The sequence below is a fragment of the Mustela nivalis genome (assembly GCF_964662115.1).
Source record: "Mustela nivalis genome assembly, chromosome: 10".
In the NCBI taxonomy this organism is placed as follows: Eukaryota; Metazoa; Chordata; class Mammalia; order Carnivora; family Mustelidae; genus Mustela; species Mustela nivalis.
The window spans coordinates 39,042,348-39,066,375 of NC_139029.1; the positions used below are offsets into that span (position 1 = coordinate 39,042,348).

Genomic DNA, 24,028 nt, shown 5'->3' on the forward strand with positions numbered 1-24,028 from the left:
GTGTTCAGTCTGCCCATTCTGCTGGATGAATGGGTAAGGAGGCAGTGAGCACCCACCTCTCTGGGCTTTCTCTCCTTGAACCCTCATGAAGCCCATGAGGTAGGATTATTATCCCCACTACAGATGAGGCACAGAGGAAAGGTGACCAGGCCAAGATTACATGGCCAAGCATGGGTTCTAACCAAGTTTCTGCCTGAGCCAGTGCCCATCCACCAGCTCAGCCCTCACAAGTCAAGTTCATCATCCTGGCTTATGACCATCTCCAAACAACTCTAGAGCCAAGAGCCTACCTCCCAGTTCTGCATATACCCTATCACTGCCACCACCTCTGCCTCCCATCAAGAAAGACGTTCTGCCTGCTTGCTCTACGTGGAGGGAAAGACAGATGGACAAACAGCACAGAGGTGCATTCCCTCTCTTGACTGCCCCAGTACCTCTTCTGCTCAAGTGCTGTGACGTGGGCCTGAGGTGACGTCTCCAGACTGGTGCTGCTTTGGGGTGGCTCTGGGGCTGATTTCCTCCTTCATTTCCTCCTACAAACACCCACTAATCTCTGGTTCTGACCCAAACCTGGCCCTGTCCTTGAAGAGTTCAGTCTACAGAAGTGACAGATGCAGGCAGAGGCAATGACAACCAGAACCATCAGGGCTGCAATCATGAGGATCAGTGAAGGCTAAGGAGGCCCAGAAGTGGAGATGGGGCACTTTCTGGAAAGCTTTCTGGAAAAGATGGCACTGAACTGAGGACAAGATGGAGAAAGAAGTCCAAGAAGAGGAAAAAGGCTGAGCAAGGAGCTAGAGTCATGATACCATAGTGACAAAGAGGCACAAGCTGTAGTGGGAGGTGGCAAGATGGGCTCTGGAAGGCGTGCTAAGTGCAGGGGTGAGGTGCGGGTGTCCTGGCTGGATGGGGACATTGGGCCCAATTGACTTAATGATGGCATTAATAACCATCCCTTCATCACCATGAGACTATCACTTCAAGTTCTAAACCGATCACTACCTTACTTCATTCAATCCTCCCACCAGCCCAGCGGCAGGCAATTCTTATCTGCAACTAACAGATAAGGAGATAAAGAAAATACAAAAAGGAACCTAGGGAGAAGGCAGAAAAGTTTCCACAAAAAAGCAAGTTTGCCAAACCTTTCTCCTCCCCTGGCTGTGACTGCAGTCTCCACTTCTCTGCAAGCTGTCCCGTGCCTTCAAGGCCCTTCTGCTCCAAGCCACCTTGACAGCCCAGGTTAATACATTATTGAGCTCCTGAGGGGTCGATGGTGGCCTTTCCACTGTTCCTTGAAGAACTCGAGGCCCAGAGGTGCCGCTGAGCGGGATGGAGCGTGGGGCAGGGCTGGTGACTAATGCCAGGAGCTTTGGCATCGTAGAGGAGGGAGGCTTGAAGCTGGAGTGAGAAGGGAGCTGGAGGGGGTGAGGGGGTGTCAGGCAGCCTGGAGTCATTCCACTCTCCCCTTCCTTCCCTCTTCCCCGCTTCAGTCTTTCTGGAAGACACCTGATGCAGAAAGCTGGATAAAGCAGGGGGACCTCTCCCTTCCCACTGGGGCAGTCAAGGAAGCAGTGCAAAAAGGTCACTCAGGAAGCAGACTGGAGCCAGAGCTGGCTTTTCCCCCCTGCTTCACCAAGCAGGAAGAGCTCTATCTGGGCTGTGGGGAGGGGATCTGTCCATGAGGACCTATCCCAAAGTGACCTCCCTAAGTGCACATATGATTGTGACTCTCCTTCCAGAGAAGCCCCCCTTAGCTGTGAATAAAGTGAGTATGATATGGCTTGGACTGATTTGACATGCCTTGGGCAATGTGACCTTAAGAGTTTTGAAAGCGGATAACCCTGGTCCCAAACTGCAGCTCAGCACACTTGTTAGAGACACTTGGGAAGGTTCTTTAGCCTCTATGAGCCTCAGTGTCCTCGTCAATAAGAGGAGAATGGCAGTTCCTACCTCCTCGGTTGTTGAGAAGAATGACTGAGACTGTGCAAAGCACAGTAAGAAGTCCTCAGGAAATGTTAGCCAGTGTTACTTTTTTTCCTACAAGAATGTGTTTCCATTCTCTACAAGTATGTGTTTCCATCATGTCTGGAGCAAAACTGCTTTCATAAGAAAATTAAATAACTTTAAAACATTGAGTGTACATACTCTATGACCCAGAAATTCCACTCCTATGAAGCATCTGAGAAGAAAACTCACATACGCACAAAGGACAATCTATAAGAATATCTACTATTCAAATAGCAAGACTCTGGGAACCACCTCAATGTCCATCAAAAAGGCTGATAAATAAATGGGGGATCCTACATCAGGTGGTACATCATACATCAGCAAAAATGGGAACCAAAGCTGCAAGGATTTAGAAGGCTACATCTCAGAAACCTGAAGCTCAGTGAGAAAAAGCAAGTTGTGGAATGACTCACACTGGGTGACTCCATTTATGTAAAAATTTTAAAGTCAGAACAAGCTACATTTTCTTAGACTTATACACACTCAGCAAAAGAATAAAAACATAGAATGGCAAAACCAATGATACTGTAATAGTGTTGTAGGATGACAGATGGTAGCTACATGTGGGGAGCACAGCATAATATAGAGAAGTTGAATCACTACGTTATACACCTGAAACTAATGTAACACTGTGTGTCAACTATACTCAAATAAAATTTAAAAACTAAAAATGCAAATGCCAAAATCAAAATTCAGGATGGCAGTTATCTCTGGAGACTGGAGAGGGAAGTGGGGAGGGTCCACAGAGGCTTCCAAAGTCTCTGCTATAATTTATTTCTTAACAAAAAGAATATGAAATAAGTGGGCACAATGTTAACATCTGAAAAAGCTGGGTGGCAAGGTCATGGGGTTCATTTTATCACCTGCTATATTTTTCTGAAGGCTTAAAATATTTCATAATTTTTTAAGTGGTGGAGATTTAAAGTTTGGTTTGTTTACCACTGATCCACAAATACTGGGCTGGGCCCAGAGCAGGCCTTGGGAGTGTTTGCTGAGTGACTGAGTACCTATTGTGAAGGCGGAACTGCTTTGCCTCTGCTCTGCTCAGACCCTACCAGGGTGGCACTGACCAGGGACAGGAGCAGATGGACCCGTGTGGCCTCAAAGAAGAGGGGGACGTGGAGGGCATGCAGTGGGGCGGGTATGGTTCAGTATGAGGACGTGTGAAGAAGAGCCACCAGTGCTGGAAGACTGAGCTTGCTACCCTAGAGGTCCATGGAGGGGCCAGAGGAGCCAGCAGAGGAGCCTGGACTCAGGCAGGTATATGAGTGTGCAAGGAAGTGGGATGGATGTGGCTTCTAGCTTGGGAGTCCAGGATTCTCTGATAGGTGCCCTGTTCCATGCCTGCCTTCTCTCCAGGAAGCTTCTTTCCTAGGCACACTAGGATGGTGCTTAGTCAGGGCTGGGCAGAAAGGACCTAACAGGCTAGAGATTTACAGACTTCAGCTCAGAGTAGGAAGGGAGCAGCCATGCCTGGCCTCCCTGTATTTTCCGAAGGAAGGACCAGAATTCCAGGGAGGATAAAGGATATGGCCCAAATCATATAACAAACGTGGTCAGGGAAAAACTCACCAGGCAACCGTCCCCCAGGCCGGAGTGTCCCTCAGTGACCCAACCTCTAAGCTTTCACCCAGGATGCACACACAGGTGCTGTGGAGGCCTCCAGCTGTGGAGGGCCCACCCCCCCCTCCGTCACCTCCCTGTTCACATGTTAGCCCTGAGGCGCTCGGCAAATATTGTCCCTGGTGGTGAGGCTGCAGGTAGGGCAGGCACACCTCCCAGCTCACCTGAGCCAGATCTCCACCCAGCAGCTTCCCAGCATGGCCCTCAGGAGTCGCCCCCTACTCACCTGCGCCCAGGAAAGGGCCACCTGCTCCAGGTTTCCCAGCTGCTAGCAGCTATCACTGCTACAGGGGCAGTGTAGGGATTCTACAGGGTTCCTCAGTGGGGTGGGGAAGAGCAGGAGAGCCATATTGGAAGTGACAACACCCACCTTTACTACCCCAGTTCCTGCTGCGCCCAATGGGCACATCTGATTCATATCTTAGCCTTTAACTCCTTCAGACATCCCCGAAGATGGGACAGTACGGCGCGCGGGTGGGGGCTCCAGCATCAGCGAGAGCTGAGTTCAAATTCCAGGCCCACCGCTCTCCTCCTGGGTAACGGAAGGCAAGTCACTTAAGAGCCATGCCTCAGTTTCCTCAACTGTAACGGAGGTGAAAACAACAGAGCCCACCACAGGTGTAAACGCCACAAGGAGAGGAAGGCGGCTCTGACGTGGCCGTTACTACAGCTCCACGAGAAAGTTGGGACCCAGAAGGGAGTGACAGCCCCAGGATCCCCGGCGCCTCTACTTCCCTCGCGCGAGCCTCCACAACCCCCTCCCTGCTCACCGGCGGCGGCGGCGGCTCCCGGAGGCCGGGCGGAGCGCCGGGCGGGGCGTGGGGGGCGGCTGGGAGCCGCAGTGCGGGCCGCCAGCCGGAGGCGCGGGGGAGACCGGGCCCCGCGCCCGCCCCCACCCCCCAACCCGGGCCCAGGGCCGCTCCAGCCGCGCACTTACCCCGCGGCCAGGGAGTCCGCGGCGCCCGCCGAGCTCATCGCGGAGAGGGGCGGGCAGCGTGCCCCCGCAGGACGTCAGCCGCGGCCCAGGTGCTGCCGCCGGAACCCCGAGCCGGGCGCTGTGCGGCCGAGCCGCAGACGCGGCGGCCGGGGAGGGGCGCGCCGGGGGCGGGGAAGGCGGCGGGGCCGGGCCGGGCCTCGGTCTGCTTGTCAGTGCAGTGGGGCCGCGGCCGCCGCCCGTCTGCGGCCGACTGGAGGAGGCTGGGGCTGGGCGGGGGGCGGCCGCGAGATGCGCCCCCACCCTCAGCTCTCAGACGTGAGAGATCCTGGCGCCCACGGTCCGCCGGGCCCATGCCGAGTGTCCTCGCTGCGCAGCCCCCAGGGACCGGAGCTCGCTCCTTCCTCACACAGCCCCACGTATCTGTGGCCAGAAAGTTCTCTTAGACCTGAGGTCCATCTCCCAGTCATCTCTCCCCTCCCCCACCCCAGATCCCGCCTCGCATCGGCCCCCACCTGAGCCCTTCGTCATCCTACTGCATTGGCGGGGGGCATTCAGGCTGAGAAAGGCACTGCCTCCAGAGTCAGGCTTGGGTTTTAATACTCCCCTTTGCCCACTGCCGCACTGTGCGTGCAGCACGCGAGAAAGCGGAAAATAACGTGGTTTAGCACCCGCTGCTAGCCAGGGGTTCACAACGGCCTTCTCAAATCATCCCCAGAGCTGCCATTTTACAGAGATGGGGCACAGAGTTTATGTGACTTGCTCAAATTAACTCATCTAATAAATGGCAAGTCCTGATTGGAACTGGCCCTCCAGGGTGGCCACTCTTGTCTCTCTTCCCCCCTTGGTCCCATTTCCTCGGAGTCCCCAACCCCTATACGGAGTCATCCAGAACACTTCTCAAATGCTCACTGTGTGCATAGCCCTAAGGTACATGTCTAGGGCCAGGGCTGAAGCCCACCTGGCATTCTGGCACAAAGAGTCACTGGTCCGTGAGGAGTTAACCAGCCACCACTTCCAGGCCCCAGATGCTCTTAATCATGACTCATCAGAGCACGTGGCTGCCATTAGAACTGTCCCTTTACAAAGGCCGAGGATAGAAGGAGGAGGGACTCCAGCACCCCTGGAGCAACCCTTAGCTCCAGGATGTCAGAAGAGGAAGCAGGAGGAGCCTGGTAGAGGCAGGCCTCTTAGGAAGAGGGCTGCAGAATGGGTCCTGGGAGAGCCAGGTAGACTGAGCCTGGTGGCAGAGGGGAGAGGTTTAGAAGATTCCTGTTTAAATCCAGACAGGCTGTTTGGAAAGGTAGTGAGTTCTTATCCTGCCCATATGTGAACAGAGGCTAGATGTTCACTGGCAAGGATCATCCTATGTCTGGGATTCTCAGACATGAGCACAAAAAGGTAATTAACTACAAGGAGTGGGCTATGATGAGATCTACTGTCATCTCGAGGACTCCAGATAAGAAAGAATGCACCATAGACTGGAGGGGTGGGGAGAGGGCTTCCTGGAGAAGGTGGGCACAGAGTTGAGCCTCGAAGTTTATATTGTTTATACACAATAAAGTCGTGGAAAGGGTGTACCAGATGGGAGAACAGCATGGGTGAAAGCAGCATGGAGTGGGCAGAGGCACACCCATGTCCGCTGGCGTTTGTGAGGCTGGGGAGAGGACCAGCAATGTGTATGAAGAGGAGCCTCGGTAATGAGGCTGGGACACCCTATTGCAACCCATGCCCATCTCTGGGCATTTGTACTAGCTCGTCTCTCTGCCTAGGACACACCTTCCTCCCTTATCACTTATTCATTCGTTTAATCAGGGTTCAATCCAGAAGCTTACAATTGGAAGCCCCCCCCCCAAAAAAAAGAATACAAATCTGCCAATAGAAAACTGCCAGAGTCCTCCCAGAGCCGTGGAAAAAGGGCCAGGTGAGTGAGCACTTCTGAAGCTTTATGCTACGTTAGATACAGGTAAATCTCCATTGGATTTAACCAACATTTATATGCCCAAACTCCTACTCGCCCGGCAGGTTTCAGTTCAGGCAGCAGCACCTCTTCCAGAAAGCCCTCCCTCCCTGGCAGTATTAGGTGCTTCCTGGGCACACACTGCCCTAACCCCCTCTGACCTCCCCTCATCACCATGGCGGACAACATCTTAGGGGGATGGGAGTGGAGTGAGGTGTGTATGTGATTGTCTCTGCTATCAGACTGGGAGCTTTTGAAGGATGGGGTCTGGTCAGACATCTCTGCTTCTGATGAATCACCGAATACCAACACTTGGCCTAGCACTTTACCATTTCCCTCTGAGGTAATTATGATTATGATGACTGATGTCCACCAAAGGCTTACTACATGCGACACAGGTTAAGTGTACAACACAGACTATCTCATTTAATGCTCGCTTTTAACCACCTCTCTGAGCCTCAGTTTCCTCATCAGTAAAATGGAAATACTGCCTGCTTCAAAGGGTGGTTGTGAGGATTAAGAATTTCTGTATCCTGGGGCGCCTGGGTGGCTCAGTGGGTTAAGCCACTGCCTTCGGCTCGGGTCATGATCTCAGGGTTCTGGGATCAAGCCTCGCATCGGGCTCTCTGCTCAGCGGAGAGACTGCTTCCTTCTCTCTCTCTCTGCCTGCCTCTCTGCCTGCTTGTGATTTCTCTCTGTCAAATAAATAAATAAAATCTTTAAAAAAAAAAAGAATTTCTGTATCTAAAATGCCCCCATAGTTCCTGGCAGGAGACACAGTGCTGAGCGGCACTCCGGTGGTGGTGGCAGCAAGGCAGAGGCTAGCATTCTCCCGTTGTAGATGAAACTGAATCTCAACACCATAAGCAGCCAAGCTGCCTTCAGAGCTGCAGCGGTCCCCACACAGCAATGGCAATGATGCTGGAGTCACTCACCTGATGAGTCAGAGCCCCAGAGTGGTCCACCCTTCAGGAGGGCTCCACCCAGGCAGCTCCCAGCCCCCAGGAGCTCTGGCTCAGCCCCAACCCTGGGGAGCCTAGGAGTCACCATTATTTCTGCCTCCCAACCCAAGTGACTCTGCTCACGTCACCTGCCCATTTCCACCTCAAGCTGATAGCCAAGCTGCGGGGACCCGGATAGTATGCTGAGTCCTGGGTTCCTTCCTCCCCTGCTGGGGGGAGTTTCCTGGTGCTTTGTGCCTGGAAGTTGCCAAGCCTGCTTCCTCTCTCATTTTCTCCCCTACCTGCAAGAACAAACCACTGGGCTCACCACACCTGATGGCCCTGAGAACCTACATGGACTGCTTTTACCTGTACCATCTGTCAGCTTAAGAAGGCTCTCAGTAAGCATCTGTTTAGTGAAACCTCCTCAGGATGCTCCAAAAAGCTCCACAGAGGCTTTATCTCTCATCCCACAGTGGTTTTGACCAAGTGTGACTTGGACTCAGGTCTTGGCTCCTTATCCTATGGGAAAAGTGTGTGGAAAAGGGGCTGGGTCACGGAAATGGGAGTGTGAGCTTGTGAAAAGCGATACCATTGCTGTAGAAACAAAGCTTAAGTTGTGAAGCCTCCTCTGCCTCTACCTCTCTGACCCTGTCTACCCATTTGTAAGTCTGGAATAACAGTGCCCGCCTCTCAGGGATGCTGTGGGGCTTTACTGGGCATTACTGAGGTGATGCCTCAGCCCCTTTCCTCTTCTCCCTCTTCCCTCACCTCAGTCCCTTCCTCCAGGTCTTTCCCTGCCAGGAAGCAGCCCCCAACTAGCTCTCTCTACCAGCCCAGAACTAGCTGGTTGGACTCCAGAGACCCTGCTGCACCCCCCCCCCCCCCGCCCCTAACCCAGCAGGGCTGGTGACTATACAGCAGGTTTTCTTAAATTGAGTGAGCCCCACCCAGCAGATTGCCGGCTTGGGCAGGTTAATAATTCACAGTCAATAGGCCCATCAACAAAGGGCCCTTAAACAGGGCTGTGACAATCACAGTTCTAAAATATTCCTTGGCAGGGGCTCCTAAGGAAGACCCAGGCCTATGTGTTGGGCCAGCCTCCTCCCTCCTAGCTGTGTAACATTGGGCAAGTTACTGCCCCACTCTGGACCTTAGGTTCCTCTTCTCCCCATACAGAGGGGAGAGAAGGGTGGGCCAGGAGCCCAAGGCCCTTCCTTGCACTGATGTTCTTGGTTCTGGGGTCTGAGCTCTTCTACCAAAGTCTGGTCTCCCAGAGCAGCTGAAAGTGGATCTGAGGAAGGAGCCCCCATCAGGCACAAAGGACCAGGAACATTTTTGATTGAAAAAAAGAAGCAAATCACTCTATGAGCTTGAGGCAGGACAGGGAGTGGTTTAGAGAGCAGGTTGGCGCCCCAGCTCTGACACCCTGGATGGGTAACTTCAACTCTGAGATGGGGATGATGATGGCACTGACCTCATTAGGCTGTTGCAAGGATTAAATTAGGTTTATTTTAACATACATAAAGCACTTGTAACAGGGCCTTAACCACTAATTTTTGAGCTTTAGTTTCCTCACCTATAATGCAGGGATAATAGGATTGTTGTGAACGTTAAACAATAAATGAGCAAATGGACCCCAAAGAGCTCTGGAACTGTGCAAGGCCATCCAGAGAGGAGGGGTGACCAGAGAAGATGTGCATGCAGACCTGGCCAGGGCCGCAAAGACATCCACTGGACACCTACCACGTACATTTATGGCAAATGTGCTACTTCCTACACTGCCACAGGGAGCAGAAAGCAGTGCCTTCTCTCGGAAGGGCAACTGGAATTTTGGACTGAAAACCTTAGAAAGGTGACCCAATAACACCCAGGCAACCAATGTATCTGAAGGAACAGTCACAAACATAAAGATTTCTTATACAAAGATGTTCAACACAGTGTTTTCTATAATAAGGACACAGCTGGTAATAACCTAAATGCCCATGAATGAAGAATTACTTCAATGAGTTATAGTGAATTTATAGGGTCAAATAGTCTGCAGATATTTAAATTATATTTATAGAGAGTTTCTTTGCCCAGACTACTACATTATTTCCCAAGTAGTTTCTCTGCCCCAGCCCCTGTCTCCTTATTGTCTTCACACAGAACCAGACCCATTTGATCTGATCGTGTCACTCATCTGTTCAAAAGCCCACATTGGCTCTACATATTGTTCAGTACAAAACTAAAGTCTCCACATGGCCTTGAGGCTCTGAATGACATGCACCCCCATCTCTCTCTCTCTCTCTGACATCATCTCCCTTTCTCTCTCTCTCTCACATATTCAGCTACTCTGGCCTCCTCGCTTTTTTCCAAATATGTCAGGCACACTCCCACCTCAGGGCCTTTGCACTTGCTATTCCTTCTGCCTGGAATGCTCTTCCTGCAGATAATCACATGATTACCCCTCCACCAAAAAGCTTCAAATCTCAGCTCACATGACACCTTCTCCGTGAGGACTTCCCTGACCATTCTGTTTAAAATGGAGCTTTTGCCTTCATCCTCCCTATTCTTTCATCCTGCAATTATTTTTTATTTTTTATTTATTTATTTGACACAGAGAGAGAGATCACAAGTAGGCAAAGAGAGAGGGGGAAGCAGGCTCCCTGCTGAGCAGAAAGCCCAATGCTGGGCTCAATCCCAGGACCCTGGGACCATGCATGACCTGAGCGGAAGGCAGAGGCCTTAACCCAGTGAGCCACCCAGGCACCCTGATCCTGCAATATTTTTAACACAGCATGTGTTATTTTACCTTCTGAATATTTTGCTTATTCACTTATTTTCTGTCTCTACCTATTAAATTCTACACTCCACAGGGGAGGGATTTTTTTTTTTTTCGATTTTGTTCTCCAATATATTTGCAGTGCCCAGAGCAATGCCTGACACCCAGTAGGTGCTCAGTAATTGTTGCATGAATGAGTTTTCTGGAAGGTGGGAAAATCTTTAAAAAGCAGAATACAAAAGTAGTACTAGAGAGAAAACCCCAGTGTGTATGCATTTGAGAAAGCACAGGGAGGTTCCATCTCCTCATCTAGCAGAATCGGAGACCCAGTCAGAGTTGAGGTGGATGGAAGGTGATGATGCGTGTCACATGAGGGCTTGGCCAAGGGCAGATCTTGCTCTTATGGGGTCATTGAGGCAGCAGGGTGGCAGGGGGTAGGAATGTTATAGAGGCTGGGGCCTAGTTCAGAAGGTCCAGGGGTGAGAAGCCAGGGCTGAAGGGAGCTGTGGCAAGCGAAGGAGAGGGGGGATGAGTGCTGTGCACTGAGCCTGTGGAGAGGTCATCCCTCTCTGACTGGCCTGTCCTGTGCTCAGGGACGGCACTTGGGTATGCCCTTCAGTCACACAGGTGTAGACGAAGTACCCACCCACTTTCTTGGAAGGACAGCAAAGTTACCTTCATTCTGAGACTGAGATGCTCTGTCTGGGGGAGGGTATTTCTTAGCTGGAGATGAATTCTTGCAGGGGGAAGGTCCTCCCAGGGCCAACTCAGTGAGGGAGGGAGAGGGACACCTGAGGCTGTGGTGGAAACAAGCAGGAACAAACTTCATTCCATAGGGAAAAAAATGACTCAAAAAGTATGGAGCATCTGGCTCAGGGTTACTGGATAGGGCACCTGATGTCCCACTCACTGTCACAGGTCCTAATATAATTGTCCTCCTGGGGTACATGGGACGAATCCAGCCAATAAGTAGGAAGAATTTTACCTAAATACAATAGATTTCTGAACTGCAGTTTCCACCTAAAGCAGGAAGGAAAGAAAATATGGGAAAACACCCACGGGGCCCTCCCAGATGTGGAAGTTTTGCAGTAAGGCTCCTTTCAGGATGTCTGAGGGGGTTGGCAAGGGGCCATAGAATCCTACAAATCTTCTGTTACTCATTCCCCGCTTCCTAAGGTGTTTTAAAACATTATAGACTGGTTTTAGGTCAAGCTAGCTAGGAATTAGGAGAAAGGTCTGTCCTAGCCTTGGGATGGGGTGATAAAGTGACAAGCTTCAAGGACATTGTCCTATAAGTCCTGGACCCCCAGGCCGGTGTGGCCATGGTAGTGAGACTGAGAATGGGGCTGGGGCCAATAGTCACAATTGCAGGTGAGTGCATAAGGGACCGGTTCCCAGCTCCCAGGGTGTCAACAACAACTGTTGGACTCTCAGAGGGAGGCGCAGGGATACTCCAAGCAAATCCTATTTTGGGGATTTCATGAAGCTATGATTCTACTTTAAGGTCTGCTTATTGGCAACAGTTACCTTACAATATCACACCCCACCCCCGCAACTTGATTTTAGGGGTAATGCTTCTTCCCTCCTCTCCAGTCCCACTGGCTAAATGGTAGGTGCCTCTCATTTGACTCCACCTCTCAGGGCACAGTGACTGGTTGAAGGAAGGGTCAGCTGGAATTTTTCCCTGAGCTTTTTCAAATGAAACTGATGGAGAAACCCCTTCCTCTTTTGGCCTGGGGGCACTAATGACAATAATCAGTAATACTCCTTGGTTACACTGACTATGTGTTAGGCACTGCTCTCACCGCTTGCCACAAACTGATTCACATAATCCTCACAACAACCCTGTGAGGCATTATCTAACGTTACCCTCATTTTACAGATAAGGAGATTGAAATTTGGAAAAGTTAAATAACCTGTCCAAAGTCATACTGCCAGAAAGTCCCAGAGTCAGGATCCCAAAATCAGCCTGTGTGTGGCTCCAAGATACTTTTCACTGCTTTGTCTTACTGTCCCAGGACTTGAGCTTGGAAGCTGCTGGCAGCCCTGCCTTGTACAGGATGGAGAAGAAGTAGATGAGCATTAGGAGAGAATGGAGCTGACCGCAGAGAGAAACTGAATTGAGCAGCAGAAATATTCAGGGGAAGGACAAGCAACTCAAATCACAGATTTGAAGATAAATCAGGAAATTGCATGCTGGCAGAGCTAACACAGCAGCCTACATCATCTATTTCCTGTCTTGACCTCAAGACAGGACCAAAAATGTCCCAAGTTGGAATCCCTCTGTAACTAAAAAAAGGGACGAAGGTTACCTGAGGGTTTCCCATGGCATCCTCCCCAGAGATCGAGGAGTTGAGGGCTGCAGTGTGCCTCCCACACCAGAACCTTCTCATACCCCATGCAGCTGCTGTAGACAGCAGAAGGGAGATCAGAACCCTGGGATCATAAACCTCAATATCATAGGACATGGTAATTTAAATCCTGAGTCTCATAATTCACCAATGCCTTAATTCACAGAATCTGAGAATCACAGAGGTGAACACTCAGCACTGGCCTCCAGTCCAGATCCTGTCCCAAGGAAGGAACCCCAAAGCCACTCCAGGATTCCAGTCACCAAATTTGAAACCACCTAGCTAGAGGCGTCTGAGAGTTCCTAGAGCTCAGGCTCAAACCGAGGGCAGGAAACTGGGCAACTGACAGCAGCCCCAGGACCTGAGCCTCTTTGGCTGGGTCCCTCCGTTCTCAGAGAGCTCGCTGCGGCCGCCCCCGCCCTGCCCTCACAGCTCTGCCACTTAGTTACTCTCTCAAAAGCCATCTGCCCATCTACACTTCCCTCTTTGCTCCTGGTGCTACCTTCTACAGGAGGAACAGCCATGAGTGGGAGCTACTGGTATGGCTTGGAAGGGGCCTTGTTTATAGCACGAGTAGGTGGCATTCCCCATTGTGTGTGGGCACCATTTCTATCTCATAACCTTCCTGGCTATCCATGCTGGTGCCAGGAATCCCACCCTTGACTCCCAAACCTTTCAGAATTCCTTCTGTTCAATGGGAATAACTTAGTTACCTCATACCACTGCCAAGAAGAAAGTGAACTCACATTTACTGAACACCAAATATGCCCCAGTGGCTGGCTGTGAGGTCCGTTCCAGTGGGACTTCACTAGGGCTTCCTACCACTCAGTGAGTAGCTTATTTTATAGCTGAGTAAACTTGAGTTCACACAGACCAAGTAATTGAATTTAGGCCATAGAGCCAGTACGTAAGTGGCAGAACAGGGACCGGGCAAGCTCTTCACCTTTGGGCCAGGCTGTGGGAGACCAGGCAGTGTGGTGGGTGAAGGGTGAAGGTAAAGTCACAGGTCCTGAGCTAGGAGAAAGGATATCTGGGTTTGTGCCTCAGATATGAGACTTTGTGGGCGCAAATGGGGGGTATTTGTGTCCAGCAAGTTCCACCTGAAGTATAAAGGCAATGTGTTCAGGCCCTCCCATATTCTCCCTCAAACAGGCCCATGGAGGATACAGAGGCCTCTGCTTGGCTAGTCTTCTTTCTCCCCCTCCTCTTCACTGTCTCTCACTTCTCTTCCCTCACTGGTGATTCTGGGTCTCATCTCTCAGCCTCTCTATTCACCATTTAGCAGTTCTTCCTCCTTAACTTCTCTAATCCATACCTCCCACCCCCCTTCATTCTCCTCATCCACACCCCAGCATCCCTCCTGGATCATCATGCCAGCCTCCCCTCTGGTCTCCCTACCTCCCTCCACACTGTGACATCAGCAACATACACACATTTGAAACTCAGAAGAAGGTTCCTGGTGCCTACAGGACAAACACAACCAGAACACAACCTCATAGGCAGGGAAGACCTCAGGCAAGAAATTCTTCTGGACATAGCCATTCTTCTCTATCCCGACCAGGGGATCTCTCCTTCCTCGGAAATTATTCCTTCATGTCTTCATCAAAACTGAAGCCCTGCCCCCTCTGCACATGTAGTGGGGAGACAGAAAAAGGTAACCTTGAATCAGTGTTGAAATGGTTTGTCCCTCGGTAAAATCCTTTTTTCCTGAGGTAGCAGGGTCATCTTTAAATATGTAAATCTGCTCCCTGACGCCCTCTAGTGGCTTCCCAACACCAGTGAAATCCAAACTCAATGCCCTGTTCTGGGCAGCCTGCTTCCTGGATCCCATAAGACACTGGATTCACCTCAAGGACCCCCTTTCTGCTCCTCAGACACAAGCCACACTGTGACTTCTGAGAATGCTCTAGGAATTTTATTGTCCATCACATGGCCCTCTTTAAGGCTTTACACAGCATTGTTTATTTGCCTATTTGTGTGGCCTTTTTTTTTTCCTCTCGAACACGGGTCTCCTGAGAGCAGGGAGTTGTGCCTCGGAAGTAATAGCATATACGCAGCACCTAGTACAGTGCCTGGAGCACGTTATATGCTCAACAATGTTTGTTAAAAGACTAAATGAGAATCACGAGAAAGAAGCAAAGATGCTGAAAGCCCCTGAGTCTGACTCAAGGGTGGGGTCAGAAAGGCGCTCGAAAAGAGGTCACCTCAAGTTGAGTCTTAACTGATGTGAATGTCAGAAGCAGAAGATGGCATTCCAGGCAGAGGCACCCCTGAGCAGCCTGGCACAGTTGTGAGAGCACTATAAAGCAGTCGGTGTTGCTGGACCAGAGTGAGTGCTGGGGAGTTACAGGAAACAGGCCAAGGCAGGTCACAACCTCTCTCCTCAAGAACCTTGAACTTTAACCTTTATGTGATAGAGAACTATGGAAGTTTTAAAACAGAAGAATGACATGGTTTGGCTTGTGCTGTAGAAAAGATCCATCTGAAGGATGCACGGAAAGGAAAAGACTGGAGGAACTGGGAAAGTTAGGGGCTATTGCAATAGTCCAAAAGAAAATGAACAGCTTTGAGAGAGACCAGAGAGAAAATCAGCAGGACTCAGAGACTGGGGTGGAGGTAAGGGAGGGAGGCGAAAGGGATGACTCCCAGATTCTGGGCTTGAGCAACAGGGTGGATGACAATGCCATTCACTGAGATGGGAACACAGGGAGAGGAACAGGTTTAGGGGTGAAGATGTGAAATGTGATTTGGGGCTTGCAGAATTTGAGGTGCTCACAGGAAAGTCAGATGGAAGTGCCAGGAGGGCAGTTGGATTGCTCTTCTCTAGGGAGTAAGGAGGGTAAACTTTAAGTTATGTAAAGGAAAGGAATTGGGTGTCTAAGCTCAGAAGAGAGGTCAGGATTGTCCCCTCTCCTCTTTCTCAAGGGAACACATCTGGAGACACCAACTCATCCAGGAGGTGGGGACAGCTGGGGAGGTGGAGGCAACACACAGGAGACACTGACATCCCTGATGGGCTGAACTTGGAGGAGCTGTGGGGCACATAATCCCACCCTGGACCAGCACTGACACCCAAAATCCCCCCCCCCCACAGTGCTGCCCCCAGGTGTGGACAACTGTGTTGGGGCGCGGATGGTGTGCCTGCTCTCACCTGTCCCGGCACAGAGGGCGCGGAGGACCAGGTGCGTGTGAGCAGCACCCCAGGGGGCTGACTCCGCGGCTCAAACCCGACTCCCAGCCCGCCCGAGGGCTCACCTGCGTACCCTCACAGAGAGCGCGCAGATGACGGCACCGGAAGCGGGGCTCGGCTGCGACCGCGGAGGGGTGGGGTCCGCATCCCTTGTCCCCAAGCCGGGGCCGAACACGTGAGCCGCGGGGCACGTGGGGGTGCGAGAAGCGCCGGGCTGACCCCGCCCCGGCCCTGCGGCCGTTACCCCGCGCCCAGCAGCGCGCGCACTGCGGTCGCCCGCTGTACCCCTACAGCTGTCTCTCCCGTCGGCCGCCGGCAGCCGCCCCTCCGTCCCGTGCGCGCCTCCAGCCGAGGCCCCGTTCCCGCCCCGTACCTGCGGTCGTTCTTCCCGGAGGCCGCCCCCTTCCAGGCGGTCAGAAACGCCATGGACGCGGGCCGGACTCGGACGGGGGAGCGGGCGTCCCCTCGTGGCGGCGTGGGCTGTAGCGGCGGCTCCCGCGGCAACACCTGGACCGGCGGGCGGGTGGGCGGGACGGGACCGGCGGCTCCTCCCAGCCGCGGCCGGGAGCCTCCCTTCCTGCCCGGGACGTAGGTGCCCCCGGAGCGGACCCGGGGTCCCAGAGCAAGTCCATTCCCCTCCAGAGCCGTCGAGACCCATCATTAGTCACAAGGAGAAGCTGAGGCCCAAGACGTCCAGGGATTTGTCCCAAGACCACACAGAAGGCCGGTGGCAGCACCGGGACCTATTCCAGGCTCTCCAGTCCCAGTCTAAAGCCGGTCCTCTGAATCGAGGGGCGACGGTGTCACGAACGCCTTTCTCTTCTGCTTAAGTACAGAACACTGCCTTACCAGGGCCGCACATGGATGGAGTCAAGTGCTTGGGACTGCACAAGAGGTTGGGGGGCAGACAGGAACAGGGAGGTAAGAAAAGACCTGTCTAGCCTGAGAGTAGAGGTTGCTGACAGGCAAGGCACTGGGACAGGAGGCGTCCATGGCAGGCTCAACTAAGAACTAGGAACAGGGAGAAGGATCAATCCAGGTCCAGTGTGAAGGATGGATTCAGGGGTCCCTGGGGACTTTTCTCAGTGAGAGGGGCAGGGTGAAAACGGGCGGGGCAGGATGGTTAAGGGACCATTTCTGTCTCCTTTTGGGCTGGGTCTGTATTGTAGGCACTTGTGCAACAGAAATCCTGTGTCGACTAAGTGGTGACTGATTCTGACAAGTCTGAGCCATTCTCTAATGTGCCAAGCCCTAACCCAGGTGTTTGACACAAATTCTCATTTAATTTCATCCCATTAAGTATTCACTCCCATTTTACAGTTGATGAAACTGGGGCTCCAAGAGGAAAGCTGACTTCTCGATACTAAGCTGTGAAGCTAAGTCTTAGACCCAAGTCTGTCTCTCCCATCTGGAGCGTCCCCCCCAATCCCGCCTGAGGTCTGCAGGTGGGAAGGGCATGGAGTGGCCGGCCTGGGAAAGCAGGGGGCAGAAGCCTCAAGGATTATCTGGGTATTTTCTCTCAATTTTCCTTGGTAGGGAGCAGTGAAAATACGACCTTTCCCCCTTTCTCTGAGAGCTCATGTCATGGTCTTGGCAGATCAACAAGGCCCGAGAATGTTGCCTATCTGACCACAATGCTAGGCCTCCAGATCTGGAAATTCCAGTTACATGCACCTAGGGGCCCAAATCCCTCAGCCCACAGAGCCTTATCCAGCTTGGCAGCATTGAGCACTGCAGATAGCCAACTTCCTCCTGGGCTCACAGGCAAGAATACCACAGGGCCTCAGAAACTTGGCTTGCTGTAGGCCCAGAACCCAGTCAAATCCCATTTGGAATTAAAGCCCCATCCAGCCTCTGAGCCTACAGCTAATACTATTTCCTCCAGGAAGCCCTCCTGTATCTCCCCAGTGGTGGAATCTCTCCTTTTTGTGTCTTTCCCACAGCATTTAACACTCCATACTTTCTAAGCCTTAATTATCAATGACCAGTTTCATCTTCAGATTTCTAACTGAAAATACAGAGAATGTCTCACATTTTTGTCTTCCATGGAGCCTGGCACCCTTGCTACACGAGTAGGTGCTCAGAGCAGAGTAAATGCTCAGAGCAAAGTGGAAATTTACATAATTTCCACTTTGTGGCAGGCACTTTACTTACTTACCTTTACATACACTATTTCTAACCGGGACAACAACTCTTGTGAGATTATTTGAGTCTGAAGTTAAGAAATGTTCCTAAGATCCAAGTCAGGAGCTGGGATTCAATCCCAGGTTTCTTAAACTTCAAGGCTGTTTCCTGTTCTTCATCTTCACCTTTTCCTTCGTCATCTTCATTGTCTGATATCACCATGTTTGTCTAGAGCTCTTAGCCATTATTCTAAACTTTTCAGATATACCAGCTCATTTCATCCTCAGAACAATCTCATTAGGTATTTCCTTTTAAAATTCCAATTTTTATAGTTGAGAAAATAAGGCAGAGGATTAAGTAATTTGCTCAAGATCACAGAGGCCAATTAAGTGGCACAGTGAAGACTTAACCCAAGCAGTCATCCTCAAATTTCTATCTTAACCCCAGCCCCAGTCCGCCTGCCAGACAAGCTCTTAGAATGCACATGGCATTTATGAATCACTTTCCCAAAGCTTATCTTATTTTGAATCTCATAACAACCCCAAGCTAGAGCGGGTTTTATTCCTTCCCTTGCTCTGGAGCCAGACTGCCTGAGTTAAGAGTCTGGGCTTCACCTTTTGATAGCTGCACGTGACTTCAGGCAAGTTATTTAACCTCTCTCTGCTTCAGTGTTCTTATCTGAAATGGGAATTATGTAAAATGAGGAAAAGACAAGCACCCAGCACAAGGGTTGTTGTGAGGGCTACATGAGTGAATTCAAACAAAACACTATAGTGATAAACGTGTGTGTGTGTGTGTGTGTGTGTGTGTGTGAAGTGCACCTCATTCTATGTGAGTTTTAATCAGTGAGGAATGAAGTGTTCCGTAGCAATAAACTTTTAAGATGTCTGACGTTTATTCTCTTTAACCATGCTTACACACTTTCCTAAAATGTAGTACTACCTTTTCTGTCTTCTTAAACACAGACACGATAGCCCTGACATAGTGTCTATCTGCCATGTCACAGAAATGAAGACTTTGTATCTGTCACCATTAATCCTCACAACCACCCTATGAAGTTACTGGTATCTGAGAGATTAAGAGACATACCCACAGTCACAGAGCAGGTGGGAAGGCCAGAATTTAGATGCATCTTCATAAGACTCTGAGATCTAGGTTCTTTCTACAAGGCTAGGAACCTTCTCAGGAAGCTGAGATGAATCAGGGTTTTCTTTGAGAACATCAGTTCTTGCTTAGGGTCTAGGTTTACAGTGTTTGATCTCTGTTATCATTTAGGCCCAAAGGGCTGCCTTTAAGATCAGGCATACAGGAGGTGCCTGGATGGCTCAGTCATTAAGTTGTGCCTTCGGCTCAGGTCATGATCCCAGGGTCTTAGGATCAAGCCCTGCATCAGGGTCCCTGCTCAGGGGGAAGACTGCTTCTCCCTCTCCCACTCCCCTTGCTCCTGTTCCCTCTCTCGCTGTCAAATAAGTAAATAAAAATCTTTTAAAAAACAAAACAAAAAACCAGGCATGCAAGAGGCAGGCTAGTTGTGGAAGAGCAGACCTGAGCCAAGGCACCTGGGCTGGAACCTGACTTGGTCTCTGCTAGGTGCAGGTTGGGGGTGGTGATGGTGAGGGTGTCGTTCTCTCTATAAACTTGTTTTCTTTCTGTTAAAAGAGTTGTAAAGATCAAATAGGAGAATGTATATTAAAAGCCTTAGTGCCAGGCTCAGAGAAGCTCCTCAGTAAGTATCAGATACTTTTCCTTATCCCTTTTCCTTTCCACAAAAGAATTCAGTCCTCTCAATTTGGGGTTCCAGAGGAAACAGGAGAGGCTGAACCTAAGCCCTTAGGTCTTGGGCAGTTGAACACATTCTATATATACTTAGGGGTGGAGAAGAAAAATAGGTGGGATCTTTCTGCAAAGACACTCCTTCCCCTCCATAAGATAATCTATATTATTAACCTGGATACATAATGTTAGGACCTACCTACATTTCTTATTTGAAAAGAGATGTTGAAAAAATCAGTCGCTTTCAAACATTTTATTTCATGACCCAGTACATACATATTCAATAACAAATTCTATTTCATGATTTTTTAAATGCTGACCTTTAACAGGCTGAAATATTTACAAATGAAGCATAAGGTAAGATTTGAGAGAAAAGTGGGCAAGAATATGGATAAACTCATATTGGATATGAAATGGCAATTACTGAAGGTGATTATCGGGATACGGGAGTTCATCCTGCTACTACTATGTTCATTCTACATTCCACTACTCTGTATTTTTTCCATGCTGCTGGATTCACTAAACTGATTTCCCAACCCCACTAATGTATTACCTGTTTGAAAAACACCAAGTTAGAAAGAATAAAATTATGCATATTTCAAAAGGCTTCCCTTACTCTATAATCAAATTGGAGGTACCTTTATTTCCTTCAAGTAGCATTTTCTCAAGACTTAAGGTGGGGGGGCAGGTTACACGTTCAAGGCATTACTGATTAAGTACCAATCAGAAATCAAGGTTATGAAGGAAAAGCCTTTTAAGGGTTTAGGATTTTAACGAGTGTGACGGCAATCAGTGTCTGTTTTATGTAGGAGTGATGGGGCAGATTTTGATTCTAGATGAATTGACTGCGACATGGAGGATGGTTTGGAAGCAGAGAAAAAAACAGAGACTGGTGACAAGGAGATTAGGAGGCTTTGGGAAAGTCTATAAGACAGATGATAAAGACCTGAATTGAGGCAGTGGCATTGGAGATGGAGAGGATAGATTTGAGAGATTTAAAAGGCAGAATTGTTAGGGCAAGTCAGGGAGTAGGCTTGGCATATATACACTCAATAGTATGACCAATGAAAGGGTGGAATCGAAGTGGGGGGGGGAGGTGGGGTACTTCACTAAGAACTCAAACTGGGCAAGTCAGCCTCGGGAGTTCACAATGGATGAAACCAAAGATATGCAAAATCACCCCAGAGACACACTAGCTACAGCTACCCAACCAGCCAAACCAGACTGAAACCAGATTAAACATATCTGAAAATGTGTCATCAGAGGGCCAGGCAGCCCTGGCTGCAAAGGGAGAGGAGCATCAGAGGCAGGAAGCATCCAGACACCACTGGCAAGGGAGGAGACTCGTTCAACCAATTGTAGGTGCTCTAAGTCCTGTGGCAACTTTTGCTGGATACTGATGTTCTGGTCTCTACATCTGTCCATAGTAATGGAAGCCCTCTCTCTGTTTTACTGATCAAAATCAGGTTTCTAAACTTGAAGGGCAGACCTGGGCCAGGCTGAATTCACCAAGTAATAAATGCTGCTCACATGAGGCCTCCTGGGAGATTTTTCCCAGCCTTTCCCAGTGAACAGAGCCCTGACATTAAACGCTGTGACCTTGTAAGAGCTATGTTTTTTAAAAAAAATTTTGAGTCACCGGGGTGCCTGAGTGACTCAGTCGTTAAGCATCTGCCTTCAGCTCAGGTCATGATCCCAAGGTCCTGGGATGGAGTTCTGCATCAGGCTCCCTGCTGAGGGAAGCCTGCTTCTCCCTCCCCCACTCCCCCTGCTGTGTTCCTTGTCTCACTCTGTCAAATAAAATCTTTAAAAATATTTTTTTAAAGTCACCATCTATGTTTTTTACTAATGCTAGAAGTAGCATACTGTGTTCTGGGGGCACCTCTTCTGGGAAGCCTTCCCCAATCCTCTGGGCTAGAAATATTCTCTCCTTCCTCTGGGTATCCCAGCATTCCTATCTTAATCCTCAGTATGCAATGTGTGGAATTAGTTGAGAGTAGATGTATATCCCTCCTACTGTATGACCACTGATGGTAAGGCCTTCATAAGAACCTTCTCCATTCCTAGCCTGGCACAGTACCTAGAACACAATACTCCTTAGCAAAAGGTGAATGGAATGACAATGATTTTCTCACTATACATTTCCAACACTCAGACTTATGGCGAGGCACCCTATAGATCTATACATCAAGTATCTTAAAGTAAGTTTTTTCAGTACAGAAGAATGACTGAGCATGGATTCTGGAGTCCAATTCCCGAGTACTGAATCCTACCTTTGGTACTTTTTAGTTCTGGATCTTGGCAAGTTATTTAATCTTTTCGCTTCTCATCTTTAAACTGGAAATAACAACAAAATAGGAAATAACAGCACCTAACTTAAAGGATTGTTATGAGGGTACCTGGGTGGCTCAGTCAGTTAAATGGCTGCTTTCAGCTCAGGTCATGATCCCAGGGTCCTAAGATTGAACCCCGCGTTGGGCTCCCTGCTCCACGGGGAGCCTGTTTCTCCCCTTCCCTGCTTTTCTGCCTACTTGTGTTCTGTCAAATAAATATAATCTTTAAAAAAAAAAAAAAAGGCTGTTAGGGAGAATAAAATGAATCATTTTATGTAAGTATTTCACATATTACTGGCACAGTGTCACTAGCTTCCAATTATTTTTAAAAAACTCTATCCACAATAAAGACTGAAAGTGCTTTACATTGTGAGACAGAATCCAGAGGTCAAGCATAGAATGACAAAGTGCAACAGCATGGCAAACTAAGGGAATAGATTTAATAAAACTTGCAAAACGGAGACTTGGAAGTTAGCCTCCACTCCAGTGGTTCTCCAGTTAGGTTCCCCTGGAACTTTAGCATCATCTGGAAACTTGTTAGAATTTCAAATTCTTGGGTCCCACTCTAGACCTACTGAAATGAGAAACTCTGGGGATGGGGTCACAATCTGTATTTTAACAAGCCCTCCAGGTGATCCTGATGCTCTCTGAAGTTTGTGAACCATGCCTTTCCGCTGAACATTTACTCCTAATCAGATTAGACTTGAAGACCCGCTAATTCTTCTAAATTGGTCCCCATCTCTCAGGCCTCAGCCACAGCCACATTTTTAGCTCCTTACCATCTCACCTGAATGACTCTAGTACCCTTCACCTGCTCTTCTTCCTTGCCTGGTTTCCCCTAAAGCAATTCTCCGTATCACCATTAAGATCTTTCTTATAACACAAATACTTCACTCTTTTGCCCGCAGACCTAAACTCCAGTCACAGTGAATTACTTCAGTACTTGCTGGTGGCTAGTACACTATACTGTGTCCTAACCCCTTTGTCTTCTATACATAGCCATGGCCTCTGCCCAGAAGGCCCTGTCCCTTCATCTGTGCAGCAACCGCTTCAAAAACTACTCTTTGCCTGCTTTTTTATGTATTTTCCAGAGCTTTGCTAGCACTGATAGATTATTTTTCATTTTTGCGAACTTTGTGATCTAAAAATTTATATTTCTTTAATAAATGTGATATTGGCCATCTCCCCATGTCCTTATCACTTATGGTAATACTAATAACAATGGTTGAATGCCTTTATGTGTTAGAAACGACTGAAATTCTTTTAAGGATTACATAGGAGAATGAATTAGAAAATGTTTTGTAAGATGCCATGTGCTACACAGTAGGCCTATTTCATTAATCAAGAGCAGAGATCACATGGATTATTCTATTTATATTTCTCCTATGGCTTCACACGTTTAACAGAAATAGCAAGTAGTGGTTAAAACTCTGGAGTCCACTCCCTAAATTAAAAAATGGCAGGCTCTGCCACTTACTACTTGCATAATTATGGCTTAGGGTACCTCTTCTGTAAAATGGAGACAATGATGATTATCGTTATTACACACACACACATACATACACACACACACACACGCGAGTTACTGCTGTTGTGAGGATTAAATGAACTAATGTATGTAAAGAAGTAAGGATCCTGCCTGGTTCTTAACATGTTATTTGTTGTTATTATTTACCATATCCTATTCCTAGCATTTCCTAGGAGCAAACTTGTTCCACACAAAATGAGACAATGCATGGTAAACTGAAAAGAGTATCATGTTTTAGAATCAGAGAGAAGAGAGTTCAATTCCTGGTGCATGATCTGAAGCACATTATTTTACTTTTTTTGAGCCTCAGTTTACCCATTTCAAAATAGAGCCACTCAGCACTCTTGTAAAGATTAAACAGAAAAACAACATGAAGTACTTAGTTTAGTGCTTCACACACAACATGTATCCAATAACCAATAGCTTTTTTCTCTTTTTTTGGTAAATATCATTAGTTTATTATAAAAGAGAAATGGAAATTATTTACAAGGTGAAAGATT

At 49.1% G+C, this 24,028-nt stretch overlaps 1 protein-coding gene across 7 annotated transcripts in view; it reads right to left on the reverse strand.

Annotated features, from left to right (window-relative positions):
* TTC39A (tetratricopeptide repeat domain 39A) overlaps positions 1-16,288 on the reverse strand; it is a 49,759-nt gene extending 33,471 nt beyond the window's left edge. Inside the window, exon 1 of one of the 7 annotated variants that reach the window (XM_082688445.1) lies at positions 16,144-16,288. In XM_082688445.1, coding sequence (XP_082544571.1) covers positions 16,144-16,196 — 53 coding nt within the window. In that variant the 5' untranslated portion in view covers positions 16,197-16,288. Of the gene's footprint in view, positions 1-4,000; positions 4,347-4,400; positions 4,480-4,567; positions 4,718-16,143 lie in introns of those variants that run through there. The other 6 variants (XM_082688444.1, XM_082688448.1, XM_082688447.1 and 3 more) reach the window with 6 other exon arrangements.
* Positions 16,289-24,028: the final 7,740 nt, after the last annotated feature.